General features: G+C 41.6%; 1 protein-coding gene and 1 long non-coding RNA gene across 12 annotated transcripts in view; one reads left to right on the top strand and one right to left on the bottom strand.

Moving 5' to 3' along the window:
* LOC117070481 overlaps nt 1–10,749 on the bottom strand; it is a 98,532-nt gene extending 87,783 nt beyond the window's left edge. The window contains exon 1 of the long non-coding RNA XR_004431935.1: nt 9,953–10,749. This is a non-coding gene — a long non-coding RNA (uncharacterized LOC117070481). The remainder of the gene's footprint in view (nt 1–9,952) is intronic.
* Nucleotides 1–13,543, top strand: part of MEGF11 (multiple EGF like domains 11) — a 379,541-nt gene extending 365,998 nt beyond the window's left edge. For 4 of the 11 annotated variants that reach the window (XM_033189695.1, XM_033189697.1, XM_033189694.1 and 1 more), the window contains 3 exons: nt 2,818–2,874; nt 9,859–10,065; nt 10,742–13,543. In XM_033189695.1, coding sequence (XP_033045586.1) covers nt 2,818–2,874; nt 9,859–10,065; nt 10,742–10,902 — 425 coding nt within the window. In that variant the 3' untranslated portion in view covers nt 10,903–13,543. Of the gene's footprint in view, nt 1–2,276; nt 2,323–2,817; nt 2,916–3,117; nt 3,668–5,967; nt 6,053–9,858; nt 10,067–10,741 lie in introns of those variants that run through there. The other 7 variants (XM_033189698.1, XM_033189705.1, XM_033189699.1 and 4 more) reach the window with 6 other exon arrangements.
* The last annotated feature ends 3,873 nt before the right edge of the window (nt 13,544–17,416 follow it).

Here is a 17,416-nt window from a genome sequence, read left to right on the forward strand (position 1 = left end):
CCTAATCCCCATCCCTGCACCTTGACCTCCACCCCATGGTCCCATGGGGCTTAAAACTCTCCCTTTTAAGCCCTCTTCCCTCCTAACATGTCTACCAGCTCAATCCCCTATCTAAAGATGGAAACCTGTCTGGATCTTCCCCATCACCCATTCTGTTCCCACAGTGAATGGTGGATGTGGACAAATGGGCTACTTAGGGTGGAGAAGATACAACAAAACTGCCCTCCCTACAGGCCACAAAATACAACCCAACATCACTCAAAAATGACTTGGGGATGGTGACATCTTTGGGGTTCTTTGGGAGTGGATAACAGGGAGTTAGCTCTCTGGCTAATAAAGTCCAATGTTTCCCAGAGACTCCAGAAACCCCAGTGGCCCAAGCCAAGCTTTCTCAGATCACAGGGTAGGGTTGTCAAACAGGGATCTGCAGAGGCTGGGGCAGGATGTATCAACCAACATCATCTGTACTCATGTACTGAGTACAGCCTGGGCTGAAACCTGGTGGCCTGGGAGAGACACACACATAAGACTTGGAAAGTTAGCTCTGAGATGGGAACATGTGGGTAGGAGTTACATAAGGTATCATAGGAATAAGCGCAACGAATGAACAGAGAATGTGGCCTCCCTACAAAATGGCTCCTCTGGGGCACACTGGGGCAGGGCCTTGGCACACTGGACAACTCTAGGCCTGACCTCAGGCTCTAGGTGGCTTCTAGAACTCTAAGGAAACTGAGCTGCTCTACCAACCCCTGCAGGTCCCTGGGTCCAGTAACATGAGGAAGGGTGAAGGTTCTGAATTCATCTGCCCACTGAGCAGGCATGGGCTGCATGGACCCTGGGCCTATACTCAGGAGGCTGTATTCTTAGCTGTGGGTCCCCTGGATAGTATCCAGGGCATTTAATAACCCCACCAACTACAATCTCTCCCACTCCCCCAACATATATACACACACAGCCCCACCACCACCACGCTGTATCTCTTTCCACAAGGGAGCATCCTCTGAGCTAGGCCAGATTTCTCCCTGCTTTACAGATCTCACTCTTCAACTAGTGTAACCAGAGCACCATGCGCTGGCATTTGTCTTACACCCAGGCAGGCTGGTGTCCAATGCAAGAGAATACTTGGAGAGATGTAGCTGTAACTGTAACTCAGCTTCTCACTTGCTGGTGTGGTTTTGGACAAGTCACTGCTGCTCTTTGGGCCTGTTCCCTGTTCTGTAAAAAGGAAAAGTTAATGCCCTGTAAAGTATAAAGTGCTGAACTAATACCAGCATATAGGCAGTTGCAGTCATGATTCTGAAGGACACAGGTACCTATACACCTTTCAGAAAAAATTTGAGGCCGGGTGAGGTGGCTCACACCTGTAATCCCAGCACTTTGGGAGGCTGAGGTAGGCAGATCACGTGAGGTCAGAAGTTCAAGACCAGCCTGGCCAACATGGTGAAACCCCATCTGTTAAAAATACAAAAAAATTAGCTGGGAGTGGTGGCGCATGCCTGTAGTCCCAGCTATACTCGGGAGGCTGAGACAGGAGAATCGACTGAACCTGGAAGGTGGAGGTTGCAGTGAGCGGAGATTGCGCCACTGCACTCCACCCTGGGTGACACAGCGAGACCCCGTCTCAGAAAAGAAAAAAAGAAAAATAGCAAACTTGAAAGAAAAACTTAGGCCTGGTTCTGCTGTATCTCTCAGTAATCTGTGGAAGGTAGGCAGATGGGAGTAGACTCTTTCAAATTCAACATGGGAACTCTATGTAGAGGAGCTATAGGGAGGCATCTAAATAGCAACAGGATGGTCCTCAGTGTGAGAAACTGGGAAGAGTCAATGAATGTCAAACTGTGTTTTAGTAAGCACTTGCTGCAGGCCTCGCTTGGTACTGTGTCCTCGGTTCAAAGCTGGAAGAAAAAATTGCTCTGACTTTGAGCCAGAGTCATTACTGTCCCAACCTAGAAATGCCAAACAATTTCTTTTCTGGGATCACCAGTAGCAAAGAACCCAAGCTTAGTCCCTGAAGCCTCTGGCTGAGGCTCAGGGCCATCATGCGTTGTTGGAGCTTAGGAAAAAACTGACAGCCAAAAGGTAGAAAGAAATCCCTGGGGCTGAAAACACTGGTAATACTTTTCAAAAACAACTCTACATTATGTGCAAATTGTCCACCCCAAAAAATGAGTAACTAAGAGAACTGGCTATGGGAGGGAATGTCTGTACATCCTACAAAGATGACTAATCAAGAACCTCAGCCACATGTCTCCCTCTTTCTCTCTGGCTCCCCTCAGATAAGCCTTGGATCCAGGAGAGGACAGACAGGACCAGAGCTGAGAGGTGATAAATACTGTCTTCAAACCCATGCCAAATTCCAACAGAACTATGATTTGTAATGTCTTATAACTTTCCCTCAAGCTAAGAACTGGTTCTGCTTCATTCCTTATCCTATACCCTTGGAGCCTGGAGTTTCACCTGCAGGGAATGCAGGTGGCATCAGAACGGCCTTTTATTACTTTCTGAAAGACATCCCCCTAGGGTGAAGGTTAAAGGGAAGGAGTGCTGAATATGCCAGGGGTCGCTGTAGTTCACCTTAATGCTTATGAGCCTTTTAAGAATTCCTATAATCAAAACAATTTCAGGTGGATTAAACTCAGAATCATTTATCAAAATAATTTCAGGTAGATTAAACCCAGAATCATTTTCTAGCAATAAACAACTATTTATTTTCTGGGTAGGGGAGAAAGCGGGGAAAAGCAAGAAAAAAGAACAAACACAAGCAGTCTAAGTAAACCTCACCCCCATATTTTCTTGCCTTACGTTATTTTTACACAGGTGCTTGTGGAATGGATAGACGTCAGAACACATACATTATGGACAAAGGCTTCAAAGGTAGAGTATCCAATCCCGATGTCTTATTACAGAGGGCTTAGCAAGATAAAGAGTGCAGATCTGAAATGGCCAGGAATTCCAATTGAGAGAAACTGCGTGTGTCTGCCCCCACAAAAGGTCAAAAGACCACAGGGCCTGGGGCTGCTGGGTAGCTGTGCCCAGGAGGAGCAATCATCATAATAATGAATTCATCTTTCGATTTCAGTTGCACCTGCTTAGCAAATGCTTGTGGGTTTTTTATAGATGCCAACTAAATGTCTTCGGAAATGTAAAGCGTCATTATCCAACCAATTAGTACGAGTTAAATTGATTATAAAATCTGAAATAAAGTTGATCTACCTGCCCCAGAGGCCTCCTGTCGTTGCACTAGCAAGGAATGCCACCCTGTACCTGCTGGCTTTCTGGGGGCACAAGGAATGAAAATGATATGCAGTGTTAATATTGTATGGCACTACAACCTCAAGAGATCTCTGCCTCCAAGAGCAGAGAAGCCAAGACAAATCCCTAACACATGGGAACTGCAAGTTGGATCATCCCTCTAGGAAGTCTACAGGTGAAGCCAAAGATGAAAGGTCAGGTCCTGCCCTAGGTTTAAATGCCAGAATGTGTGAAATAGGGGGCTTTGGAACTCTGTTACTTGCCACTCTGTTGCTTATTAACTGTGACCTTAGACTGTGAGCTCTCCAAGGCTGTTTCCTCATCTGCAAAGTTGGGATAATTTTGCCTGTCCTATTGTCTAACGCCTGTCCCATTGTCTAACAAGGTTATCATGAGCAACCAATAAAATCACAGATGGGAAGTGTTTTTGCATACTGTAAAGGTGGTACTAATGTAATGGGGCTATTCTTTTGTCTCGGAGGTCTATTTAAAACAGCTTAAGGCCAGGCACAGTGGCTCACACCTGTGATCTCAGCACTTTGAAAGGTCGAGGTGGGCAGATCACTTGAGGTCAGGAGTTCAACACCAGCCTGGCTAACATGGCAAAACCCTGTCTCTACTAAACATACAAAAATTAGTTGGGCATGGTAGCATACACCTGTAATCCCAGCTACTTGGGAGGCTGAGGCACAAGAATTGCTTGAACCCGGGAGGCAAAGGTTGCAGTGAACCAAGATCGCGCCACTGCACTCCAGCCTAGGCGACAGAGCAAGACTCTGTCTCAAAAAAAAAAAAAAAAAAAGAGCTTAAGCCAAACTGAGATATGACAGCAAAGGTCCCAATGCATATCCTAAATCTAACAGTGTACCAGAATCACCTGGAAAGCTTGTTAAAAATACAGATGTTCACGCCCCATCTCCTCAAAACTCTGATGCAGATCTAGAGTGGGGCCCTGGAATCTGCATGTATGAAGAGCACCCTCAAGGTATCCTTATGTAGCTTATTCCCCAAACACTGGTCTAGACTGACCCAGATGTCCCTGATTACTGTTCTAATCTTTCCGACCTAGCTTTACATACACCAAGACACAACCATTCCCTAACCAAGAACAGCTAGTCGTCTACAGTCCTTTTGGGGAGATGGTTATTAGATGTGGGGTGAGCTCAGGGTAGGGGGTGGTGGTGAGTACTGCGTTCTGAGCAAGAGGCTGAGTCACTATCAGCCTTTGTTAGGATATGCACAGCCTAAGAGAACTGTCTGAGGACAAAAGGTCATCCCCAGTCTCCCAGCCAGCCAAAAGACATTATTCCCTTGGAAGCATTATTTTGGCAATTTTCTGTGTGTTTTGACTTAAACCATCCAAATGAAGAATAGTAGGTAAGGCCTAAAACAAAAAACGGTTCTACTATTTCATGACTATGACCTGGCACCTCAGTTTCTTTCTCTAAAAGGTATGGGGATTGGGCAGAAAGATCTCTAAGGGCCTTTCTAGCTCAAGACCACGCATGAATCAAGCGTGAATAAACTCAGGCCCAGAAACCCCAATAACACACAACTTTCCTATGCACTGTGTTGTCCTGTACATTGTGATTAGGGTGGTTACTTTCAAATTCGCATATACAACAAAGCTCAAAGCTTACTTTCAAATTCACATGTAAAACAAAGCTCAGGAAAGCAGTGTCTCTGCCTCAGCATACATTTCATTCCTATTTCGTAGAATCATAAATCTGACCTCTGAGTGCAGGGGAGGACTCAGCAGGCAGCCAGCCAGATTTTATTTTACCACTCTGGCTACAATCATCCTTTAAAGAGAAAAGAGAGCTATGTAAGCAAATGTACCAGCAGGTGTTGGGGACCAACACATCAGAATAAGAACTGAAAAAAAGGAAAATACAATGTCACAGTTCAGAACTTTACAGCAATACTTACCAAAACATGGAATAAATCCCACTAATTGGCTAACGCCCCCCAAATAAACATTTAATAAGTTAGTCTGTAGCACAAATGAAACTAGCTCCTGAAACTACTGGGGCAAACCAAATCAGAACTACTAAGAATTAAGAGTCTCAGTGTTCTCTGAACTCAGTGGGGGAAAAAGCCCTAGCCTGGGAGTTAAGGAATGTGGGTTGTAGTCCTAGTTCTTGCTGTGTGGTGCTGACTAGGTCACAGCACTGTTTTCTGGGTCTTGGTTTCTTCCACTATAAAACAATGGGGTTGTACTAGCAGCATCTCTAAGGCCCTTTCAATCTCTGACATTCTAAAAGTCTTAGGTAGCCGGACACGGTGGCTCACGCCTGTAATTCCAGCACTTTGGGAGGCTGAGGTGGAAGGATCACGAGGTCAGGAGATCAAGACCATCCTGGTTAACATAGTGAAATCCCGTCTCTACTAAAAATACAAAAAATTAGCCGGGCGTGGTGGCGGGTGCCTGTAGTCCCAGCTGCTCAAGAGGCTGAGGCAGGAAAATGGTGTGAACCCAGGAGGCGGAGCTTGCAGTGAGCAGATTGCGCCACTGCACTCCAGCCTGGGCGACAGAGCGAGACTGAGACTCCGTCTCAAATAAATAAATAAATAAATAAAATAAAATAAAAGCCTTAGTCAATGCCTGCCCTTTCCCTTGTTACTTACTGAAGAACTCTACTCGCTGTCATCCTGGAGGTTCAGTGAGACCACTTACACTGCTCAACACCCTTCTATTTCCCCTTCTCCCCCCAGCACAATGATTCTGCAACAAACTGCCTGGTGTTCAATTGTCAGCCATTTCAAACTGCTAAAGAAGAAATCCTCCCAGCTATTCTCCATGGCCTTTATGATGCTGCAATCCTTGAGCCCACTGTTGCTGCCACTTTCCCCACCTGTGTGCTCCTTGTCATCTAACTTCCAAGTTTCTCTTTGCATAAACTTGGGGCTTAGGTAATTAGGAGCCCAATGACATCCAGAAGATTATTTTTAAAGCCAGTGTTCTGACCCCAAGACCTCCTCCCTCCTATCTCTCCATCAAGAGAAAGATGCTAATTTATGGCCCAGGAAGAGAAGAAGCAGTGTGACCTTCTATTAATAGTAGCAAGCCAAGAAGCAAGAGATGGATATTCGATGCCTGGGTTTTTCCCTAACAGTTAAGTTGAGCCTTGGTGGAGGTTAGCATGCCCCTTAAGGCAAGGTGGGCTCAGATCCCACACACAAGGTGGCCCTGGAAAGTTACTGCCTCTCTCTGGATTTGATGCTCCCTTTATAAAATGAAAACATATAGTTCATCTCAGAAGCCCCCTCTGTCTCTGATAATGTATGACTATGTGGGGAGGTAGGAACCAGATGAGAGTAAATGCCAGGGCATTACAGGACCAAGCTGCCAATCCTGATGCGAACGACAAGCCCTGGAGGAGTGACTCCCAAAGCTTGGGTAGCCTGGGTTGATGCTTCCTCTTTCTTTGCAAAATGCCCTGAAGGGTTGGGACTGGGGACAAGGGTAGGGCTATAAAAGAATGAGGAAGTATCTAAGAGCAGCTGGTTATTCTTCCACTCACCCTGCCCTCCCCTCTCACAGGCAGGTGGATGACTCAGCTGGAGAACAAAGTGGCTTCCTGAGGTGGAGTTTCCAGCTTGCCCAGCCCTTCCCCATTCTCCAGTCCCAGTAGAGATGGGGTACGGATGAGTCCATAATTCAACACCCTTTTCTCACCACCCAGCCAACACACACTTGCATTGCTCCATCCTCTGCCTCTGTATGGAAGATACTTCTCCCTGAGCTTAGCCCCTCCCCCACGCAAACATCAACTTCTCTTTTATCCATATAGGATCATCCCCTGCTCCAAAGCCAACAATTTATTCCCCAAAACTTTAAAGTAGCCCTCACTTTTCTGGTGAAAATGAGAAGAGGCACTATCAACTGGCTGAGGTTCTTTTAGGCATTGAGCTTCAAAGGCTCTCCTGCTGCCCTAACTCAGTCAGTCATGGGATATCCACAAAAAGCTTAAGCGCTTAGCCTTTTTGTCTCAGCTGGGCTTGGCCCCATAGATCAAAGACATTCCTTGTTAAGGGTAAGGTGGAGCCGCTGCAGATACAGTTTGCCTTTAGGATATGGACAGGAGCACTGGATAACAAGACATGTAGTGAAGGAAAACATCTTGATTGGTATCGAGAGAAGATGGTGTTGAGTCCCGACTCAACTACTTACTAACATTAGGAATTATATTAGCAAATTTTCTGAGCTTCAGATTCCTCATTCTAAATTAGTAATAGTCCTTTCTGCCCAGCCCTATTCATGATGTAACAAGTTTCAAATGACCTAATTGGAATGAAGACTATAAGTGCTACGTAAAGTCGTTATTCCTCGTGTGTTAGAAAATATGCAGTTGAGGCAGCTGCAATAGCCTTTCTTTAAATACTACTAGTCATCAGCTTCCAACCCAGAAGCTCTGTGCCTTATTGCCTTACTCCTTGGCTGGTGAGTTCAGAGAACCCAAAGTGGGACAGATGGGCCACGCTGGGGTTCTTGGACTTACCACCACTTCCTTGTACTAAAAAACTTAGCACCCACTAAGAGGCAAATTTATGTGGCTTGGGCAGGTCACAGTCAAGGGCCCACAGCCACTTTTCCCCATGTGAGCCTCAACCAGCATCTAGGCCTATCTAGCCTCCCTTTAGTCCATGCTGGTGCTGGCTGAGATCGTTCAGTGTCTTGCAAGGATATTTTCTCCTTCTCTCTAGTCATATGCTAAAGAGGCCACAATATTAAGACGTGCCTAAAGCCAACATCCCTCTCTACTTCTGGGCTAAATTGTGATGGAAAGTGCTCTGAGCCTGGTTCTACAGAGTTTGCTCTGCTACTGATAAGTAGTGTGATCCTGAGGAAGTCAATTCCCACTCTAAATCTCATAAGCAATAACTTCCTCATAAGCAGTAAGAGGAGGAGGAGAGAGATAATTATTGCTCTACCTATACCACAGAGTGTTGTAAACACTTAAAGGAACTAATGGGTGAACATATTTTTGTACAAGATTGAGGAAATACTACCCGCTGAAACAAACATCAACAGAATGGACATGTACTTTAACAGAAAAGTAAATCCTCTTCCAACCAGTTGCCTTTTATGGGAAATAAGACTACTTGTGGTGGCATACATCTAGCTACTTTGTTCATATGGAGTGCTCTGGCTTTCAGGGTCCCAAGGTACATCTAAGTCATCCACTGAGTTACATTATCACTTTCACTTTTTACCATTTTCATTACTCTCACAAGTTGGAGACAGAGAGCATAAATAAATAGCAACCCAAAATGTAAACTGTGGTAGTTCTAGTGACAGATCATCCAAGAATTTCACCATCTGCTACCTTTCACAGAAATTTAGTGCTGAGACGTCTTTTAGATCACTTCTATCAACTCAAGCAACCCAGTGCTTGTGTCTAGATCCCTTGTCTAGCACAGCCTCACAGATGAAGGTCAGAGCTGCTACATTAGAGTTTACTGCTCTTTCCAGGCAAATCCTGCCTTGCTTGGGACTATGTGCAGGAGGCAGTGATCTTCCCCAAAAGGAAAATGGTATAGAGGCTGAAAGAGGGAATCCCCTTTCTTTCCGTGGCTCCTAGTCACTAAAAAACCCTTCTTCCTCCAGTGAAGCTGCAGTACCTCATTTCATATTTGGAAACCAGCCTGCATCCTTTTGTACTCTGAAGTCTTGGGGATGGTACAACTATACAACTGAGAGGTGGCAGGAGAGGAAGCATGAGCTCTAGTATCAGAAAGATGCTGCTGAAATGGGTTTCAGTTAGCATTCACAAGAACAGGGTAAGCAACCCAAGAACACGTTATAGGCTTGCTAGAAAACAGGAACTTTCCAAAGGCTAGCTTAAGACTGACGTGCTTTTTACACCTCAATTACACTTCAGTCTACCCTATTCTGATCATGAGCTCCTGGAGGGCAGGGATACTGCTAAGAGTCTGCCACTTATAGCCTGTCAAATTGCTGACATCTGTGCTAAAACATGCACGCCTACTTCTTCTGAACCTAAGCTTCTAAGTCACCAAAAACAATTCAAGCCAGGTGTTGTGGCACGTACCGATAATACCAGCTACTCAGGAGGCTGAGGCGGAAGAATCACTTAAGCCCAGGAGTTTGAGACCAGCCTAGGCAACATCTCAAAAAAGAAGAATTCACAAGAATATCATCACAGAATGCACAGGCCAAGGAGTCCAAAGGCATGGATTCAAGTCTTGGCACTGACCTTTACTAGCTGTGTGACTTTAGCTAAGTCACTTCATATCTCTGAGCCTTCATCTCATAAAATGCAACTATCAGCAATCCTTGCAAGAATTTACAAAAATTAAATAATACATGTCAAAGCATATTATGCATATCTTGAATTAATACCTGACTACTAAAAACAAAAATGTTCCTATCCTCCAAAAACATGTTTCTTTGGAAAAAGAACTCTGCCTACCTGGGAGAGCACTTCTCAACACATTTAATAAGTAAATCAATCTTGGATTATCCTGGCTTTTTCAGCCCTAGGATCCTGAAGGCACATAAACTCAACTACAGTCTCCTTCTGGTATTAACATGAAGACTTGTATTCTTGTTTGTCCTAAGAAATCTCTCTTGCCTTGCAGATTACATGAAAGAATCCGTGTGCAGTTCTAGTACTTGTTCCTTGAATAGCAGTGAAAACCCTTACGCCACAATTAAGGACCCACCCATCCTCACCTGCAAGCTTCCAGAAAGCAGCTATGTAGAAATGAAGTCGCCTGTGCACACGGGGTCTCCGTACACAGATGTGCCATCCTTGTCGACATCTAATAAAAATATATATGAAGTTGGTAGGTGTCTCAAATAAGTAACTTAGTGAAATCAGGGCAATAATGCAGCATTTGAAGTAAAAGCAAGGCCTCTCCACTCACCCTATCTTGACCACACATCCTTCTTTTGTTGTTGTTTAAGGCATCTCTAAGGTGAACTGTCTTTCCTAGGACTGCCCTCCCTCGCTAATGCAGGAATTATTAGGTTGGTACAAATTATTATATACCAACAAAATTATTAGTTGGTACAAATTATTGTACCAACTCTGCTTTAAAAAACACCAGGACTAATATGAAACAAATACTGGGGGTGGAAAGTGGACACGCGCGCACACACACACACTCCAACTGATTGTTGATACAAATCTCATTTTAAAAAAGAAAGCAATCAGAGACATTGACAAGTTTCTAAATCACCTTCTGCCTTCTCCCAGTTTATGTCCCTGGGCTCAATGATAAGACTTCTACCTCTAGGATATTTTAAATCCTTTGGTGTTGACAAGAGGCTTGGATTTTGACAGCACATTCACTTAGTTTTCCATCTCCTGAGCAAGCCTCAATCCTAAGCCTCATGTATTTGTCATAAATTTATAAATCCCTAGCTCCCTTCCCCAAGTTAAGCAGAACTCTATTCCTCTCCAACAAGGCAACCAAAGCTAATCTGTTCTCTGAACTCATTTTTCACTATATTTCTTAGAGCCCACAGTCAGTGTGGTCCAAGAAGGTCGCGGTCATAACTCCAGCTATATCCAGAATCCATACGACCTACCTAGGAACAGCCATATTCCTGGTCATTATGACCTCCTCCCAGTAAGACAGAGCCCTGCCAATGGGCCGTCCCGGGACAAGCAATCTTAAGAGGGATAAGCTTCTCTCTTGCAGTGTGCTCTACTGAATATTCTGACTCTCTGAAAGAAGACAATCCCTTGACTTGAAGTAATGGTACAGACTGGCTCCAGCTGCATGTTAGTTATTACGTTCACCTGGAACTAAAGAAGAGCATCCAGGTGGGACTGGGATAATTGTTCAAGGAATTGTGTTCTCAAAGGCAAATCCTATCACCCACTCAGCCCCAAATGCCCTGGATATGATTTTTAAAACATTTTAAGACATAACTACCCATCAACATCAGCTAAATATAGCTGATACATATATATTTATCTGAAATGTGGTATTTTAAAAACATGTAGGTTTAACAAACCTTCCTAGGACAAAAAGGAGACTGGGGAGGGAAGAGGATTACTTTAAAGCACCTAAAACATATATGTACTTTTGGTTGCTGTTATCATCAACATCTGTTTTATTACCGAAGACAATTAGTACATAGACATGAACTGTTCTTAAATAGAACAGTCTTAAAATATCTGTACATATATGTCTGGTCCATCAAATTACAACAGCCAAGATTACAGAATCTAGTATATAGTCTAATGCTGACAACTTCCATTTTAAAAAACAAGACTTTACTTTCTTCTGCCCCGTGATAGGTTTAAATACACACACACAGACACACACAGACACACACACACACACACGTATCCAAAGTGCAGCAACAAGTCTGCAACAAGATTCCTAGGGCAGCTTTATCAAATTTTGCCAATTCAAAGTTTAAGGACATTACAAGTCAGTGCTGGCTATGTCATATCTACTTAGTCCATTCAACACCTGAATCATTCCATGTAAAACAGAGCTCTAAGATGATCCTTTAAGTAAGCAGTCACAGACTGGTTGGGATTAAGTATCCTTACAGAGGGCTAGTTGGCCGCCTCATTTTATTTGGTCAGCATCCCTTGACTCAAAAGAGTACTTGCTTCCAAGTAGTTCTTCATAAATCTTGGGATTGATGTAGTATGAAACCTAAAAGTATACAGGAAATTGGACAAATGTGGATAGAGGAAATTTACATTGCTTAAAGTACATTATGCTTTTTGATGGAACTAAATGAAATGATCAAAAAAAGAATGAACTATAACCAGTTGCTGTAGCGTGATGTAAAAATGTTACTGTAAACAGCATGGGGATATGAAGTCCTTCCACCTTCTATCTTAAAACTATTAACTGAGCTAGCCCAATATGCATTACAATGAGCTAATGCTCCAGATCCCAGTAGTCAGATGTGTCTGTACCTTCCACTATCAACATAGATAAACTGAGGCTCAGATGAGACCAAATGAAGTCAAATCCCAAGCCCTAAAGAGAACCTTCTCACAAGAATTAAAAACAAAAAGGGCAAACCTAGGAAGCTAATGGCTACTCCTGTACCACTCTATTCACTGGTACAGTCCAGCCAGTAAAAAACACTTCCAAAAAGATATACAGAAGAGGAACTAAATGATTACAAAGCTGGAATACTGCTACAGCAAGTATGAGAGTTCTGAAACCCTTGACAGAAATGGAAGCCTGCCATGGAACACAGTATTTTGGGCAATAATCAGAAAAAGCAAAAAAATAAATAAATGAGTACATCTCCCCTTCCCACGTCACTCAAGGCATAAGCAAATTTTACTGTTAGAGGAAAATATATAATACTTACATGAATGCTGCATGTGTGCATGGGAACAACTGATTAGCAATAGTAAATTTACTTTCCAAAAAAGCCTTATTAAAATATAAATATTAGAAAATTACTTTGTAGACCCAAGTAAATATTTCTCATACATATGTAGAAAGAAATATAGGTAAGCGGCTTACCTCAGTATTTCAGGGCAGCAAGTGTTTGTGAAGCAAGGATGAAGAAGCATGAAGATGTCAGATCAGCAAGGAGAAACTTCAACTCAATCCCAGGTTTTCTCTTCTTCCCTTATCCTGCATGTATAATAACTGCTGACTGGCAAACTGCAAACAAGCAGCATCACTCAAGTTTCAAGTTTCACCTCTTTTGTCAACTATCCTCTGGGCAAAGGTATTCAGCAAGAGGTGGAATGGCTAGGCACTGAATCAAGAGATTTCAGTGTTACTCTGGTCAAGTTAGTTGCCCTCTCTGGGCTCCTTTTTTTTCTATGCATAAAAAAGAGGAGAAGCAGAGAGTGGGAAGACAGCTCTAACAACCCTTCAGCTCTAGCATTCAATGACTTTTTAAGGAAATGTAATACAAGTCAAACTAGGCAATACAGAGGAGAAGGGAAAGGCAGAAGGTGTGATTATGGTGACAATAGCTGCCTTCACCTATCGAAGAGTTATCAGTAAAAGACATTTCAATCTTACAAAGCAACTGTTAGAAACTTCTAACACCATCACAAATAGGTTCATGGTCAGCCTAAACATGTGCACTGTGCATTTTATGGGTGACTTTGAAAGATCTCAATTATTTTTCAGAAACTAAATTTTCAGACAAATATGTGTACAATTAAAATGAATGAAAGAAAAACCATTATTGTACAGTAGTATTAATGAGACTGTGAAATGGCAATACTTTTTTAAATCACAGATTTGTAATATATATGTTCACTGTGCAGAGGGATTGTACCTTGTACAAAATAAAACAAATTTCTCAAACTAATTTAACAAGAATGCATACTGTTGTGTTGCAAATGGAAAACATGTTTATAATCTACACCTTAAGTTTAAGGGTAGAACTAACCTACATCCTGCTTGGGCACTTTAAACAGCCAGAAGAATGAAAATTATTCTAGTAGATGCTTGAAAATAAGTGAAAAATTTGTATGAAATTTTTGACAGAGGAGTCTCTTTCTTTAAAATAATAAATATGAGCACCATATTTTTATTCATGTTAAAAAGTTATTTTAAAATCTCATATACATTCAGTATACTAAAATTAGAGGGTTTCTCAGCTTTCACAAATATTTGGACTCAAAGACAACTATTACAGTTTGTGCTCAGCCCCAGAGGCACAAAGGTACTTATATGGAATGAATAAGGGCCAGTGTAAGGGCCACTTAATTTCTATAAATGCAATGAACAGCTTTCTACTAGTAGAAGTTATCATCCAGTAGAGTTACTATGGGTATATCTGTTTTACAAACTTTAAAGACATAAACTTGTGATCAAACTGGTAAAGAACCAACAGGGTTAATTTTTAATAAAATACAGATGCTAAAATATAGCTTACTGAGTTCATTAAGTTTAAAATTCCTCCTTCATAGTTCCAAAGGTTTGTATATAATCCTCATATGTATATAACCCTCATATTCTGAAGACCCATTCAGAAGAGATTACTAATAGGCAATTCTCAATATAAGTTGACATCTCAGTTAAAGACAAAACATAATCAAGAGTTTTAAGACTAAAAAAGATATTTACTGACAGTAGTATAAGATTATGCACCACAAATCTCAGAATATTACTCAGTACTATGAATGATAACTAATGGCCAATTGCTGCAAGTTGTGCACTCAGGAATGACATATTAGCCATTCATTTAACCAGAGGGAAGAAAGAAGAGGCCCATTTAATCGATATGCAGCAACAGGAAATGGAAAATCTTTCTATGAAGGAATGGATACATAGCGGGTTCATTGTACTTTTATACTTTCGTATAATTATATATAAGTATATATTTATATAATTGTAATATATAATTCTGTATAATTTTAATAAAAACTTTAAAATTTGAATAGCAATTCTCATAGCTCCCCAAGCTACACCAGAATGAACCCTAAGATTAGCCCTCTCACTCTTTTAGATGGCCCCCCCTAATTGTCCTGACATGGAATTGTCAAGGGGAGGGGGAGATAGATACTATGAATGTAAATACACGTTGAGTATCCCCTATCCAAAATGCTTGGGACCAGAAGTGTTTCAAATTTGGGATTTTTTTCAAATTTTGGAGTATCTGCATATACATAATGAGCTATCTTTGGGATGGGACCCAAGTTTAAACATGCAATTCATTTTACATTTCATATTCACCTTGTACACATAGCCTAAAGGTAATTTTATACAATATTTTTAATAATTTTGTGCATGAAATAAAGTTTGTGTGTATTGAACCATCAGAAAGCAAAGGTGTCACTGTCTCAGCCACCCATGTGGACAATCTGTGGTGGTTTGCAACACCATCATTCCTGACTGTGAATTTCTATGCTACCAATAAGCAATTCATTTTCTTACACTTATTCAAACATTCACACTAGTATTTACAAAATATGATGTATCATTAATACAGGGAAAAAGAATGTGTTCAGGGTAACTAAGCAGCACAGTAGCATCACCAGAGTATCTGTACCAGCAGTTAAACCACCACCACCACCACCAATAGCTGGCTTTCAGTCTCCACCTACAATGCTGTTTTGATTGAAAGGTTACTGTACACCTATGCGGGAACACTGAATAAACCGTGTGTGGCGTGCCTGCGTTTTGACTGTGATCTGTCACGAGGTCAGGTGTGAAACTTTCCAACTATGACATCATGTGAGTGCTCACGTTTTCAATTTTAAAGCATTTTGAATTTTTGGATTAGGGATGCTCAACCTGTATGAAAAAAGCATGTTCTCTGCCCTTGTGGCTCTTACAATGTAGTGATTACCAAAGGGGAGAGATAAATGGAGAGCCCTGGTGATTAGTGGGGTGCTGATTATGTATTTTCTTCCCTGGGCTTGCAGAGCTAGAAAGAATAAACAATGCTCTAATCCAAACCCACAGAAAGTGGACGCTCTGGTCTTTAGCTTCAGTTGTCAGATTCCCTCCTCATTCCACCTTCTGCTTCCCAAGCCACTGTCCAGTCTAGCAGATGGCCTTCCAGATCCTTGGGTAAGAGAAAGCATGGGGACTGTACAAAGTACGGTACTGTTATTTAAGCATCCACTCTAACGTAAACCAAAACTAGTAAATGAGGACCCCAACTGCCTCCTCCAGAATTAGTTTCACATCAAAGACAGCCTATGGAAAGTGTTGCTTCTTGGGACTTCCCAGATTGTCCCATCTCAGGCATGATCTTCTACAATATTCTTCGGCCCATATGATGAAACACTTTGGCACAGAAGCTAGTACAATGGTCAGCAACTTCTTAAAAGATATGACAAGGAACGGTACCCACTTCCCTAGAGATACCTTAGAAAACAGTATGCTGAGATTACAGGTTGTCAACAGGGGATTAGGCGCTAAAAACAGTACATTATTCATTGGGATGAGAGTTAAAAAGATCTGAGATTTTGTGGTTTGGAGCAAGGTTAAGTTCCACTGACTCAAAACACAGTAAAGGAATCCTGTTGGCTGCTAATTCTCACGACCATCACTGGTACTGGTAACACAGCAGTTAGCCAATATACATAATATTTTGTGCTCACACCTGTGTCAGAAACTATCCTATAATTAATAAATGTCAAAGAATTGAATTCAAATAATGTTTTGACTATTAATTAGATCACCATATCAACAACCCCAAAATACCATGTATGTCATGTACATGCACACATAAACCGGTACACCTGGATTTAATCACTGGTTCTACTGGATAGCTAGCCTGTGGATTGATCTACCTTCTTGCAGATTCCTATTACAGAAATAATTTTTTAAAAATTAAACACAAAATATTTTTAAAAGTTCTCTCCCAGACATGAGTATATTTTAAAGTATGTATTAAAAGCCAGCAGTTTTTAACAGCAAAAGCCATAAAACAAGCAGTTCTCAATTTACAGTTAATATAGCAGCCCATCAAGTGCTCCTCCCCCTTAGCATATATGGTACTTTGATGCATATTATTGATATTGACAGTCATTTTGCAAATAAATGTTCTGAAAGCTTTCATCCTATTTAAAGGAGTAAACATGGAAATAAAGGTACCATTTTAATCAGGTTATTGTGATAAGACCAAAAACATTCCACAAAGTGTATACCTCATTTTGACTTCTCTATTAAATTTAAATTTGAGTTAGAATGTTAATAATTTGGCTTTAATAGAAGAGAGAGTTCATTCAGAGAAGTACAGAGTTAGAGTTGGGATGAATCCCCAGAATTTATCTAATCTGGTACTCTCATTAATTGGAAGAATGTGAGGCTCAAAAATGAAATGACCACAAGAGCCATGACTACAAACTCTTCGTTACTCAGTCCAGTGCTCTATCATACCAGCTACTTTCATTCTTTTAACCCACAGTTTACCATATTTTCTAATATATGCTAGTATATTGCCTAGTACACAACATCCTTTCAAATATTCTTTCTTTATTCTCCAATTCACTTTTCAGGAGAATAGATAACCTCAATCATATTGATTCTCAGCCTAATGGTCTCCCTTACATAAGTTATAATGACATTAACATTTTGTATCACTTTATTGTTACCATCAACCTCCTACAGTTTGGGGGGAACCAATCATTCTTTAAAACATTAGAATGACAACTCCAGTTTACTTGGCACATTGTATAGGTGAGTGGGAAAGACCTGTCAAATACCAGAAAGGGGCGTGGCACCA

This window comes from Trachypithecus francoisi, unplaced genomic scaffold, assembly GCF_009764315.1.
Source record: "Trachypithecus francoisi isolate TF-2019V2 unplaced genomic scaffold, Tfra_2.0 Lachesis_group3, whole genome shotgun sequence".
Classification (NCBI taxonomy): Eukaryota; Metazoa; Chordata; class Mammalia; order Primates; family Cercopithecidae; genus Trachypithecus; species Trachypithecus francoisi.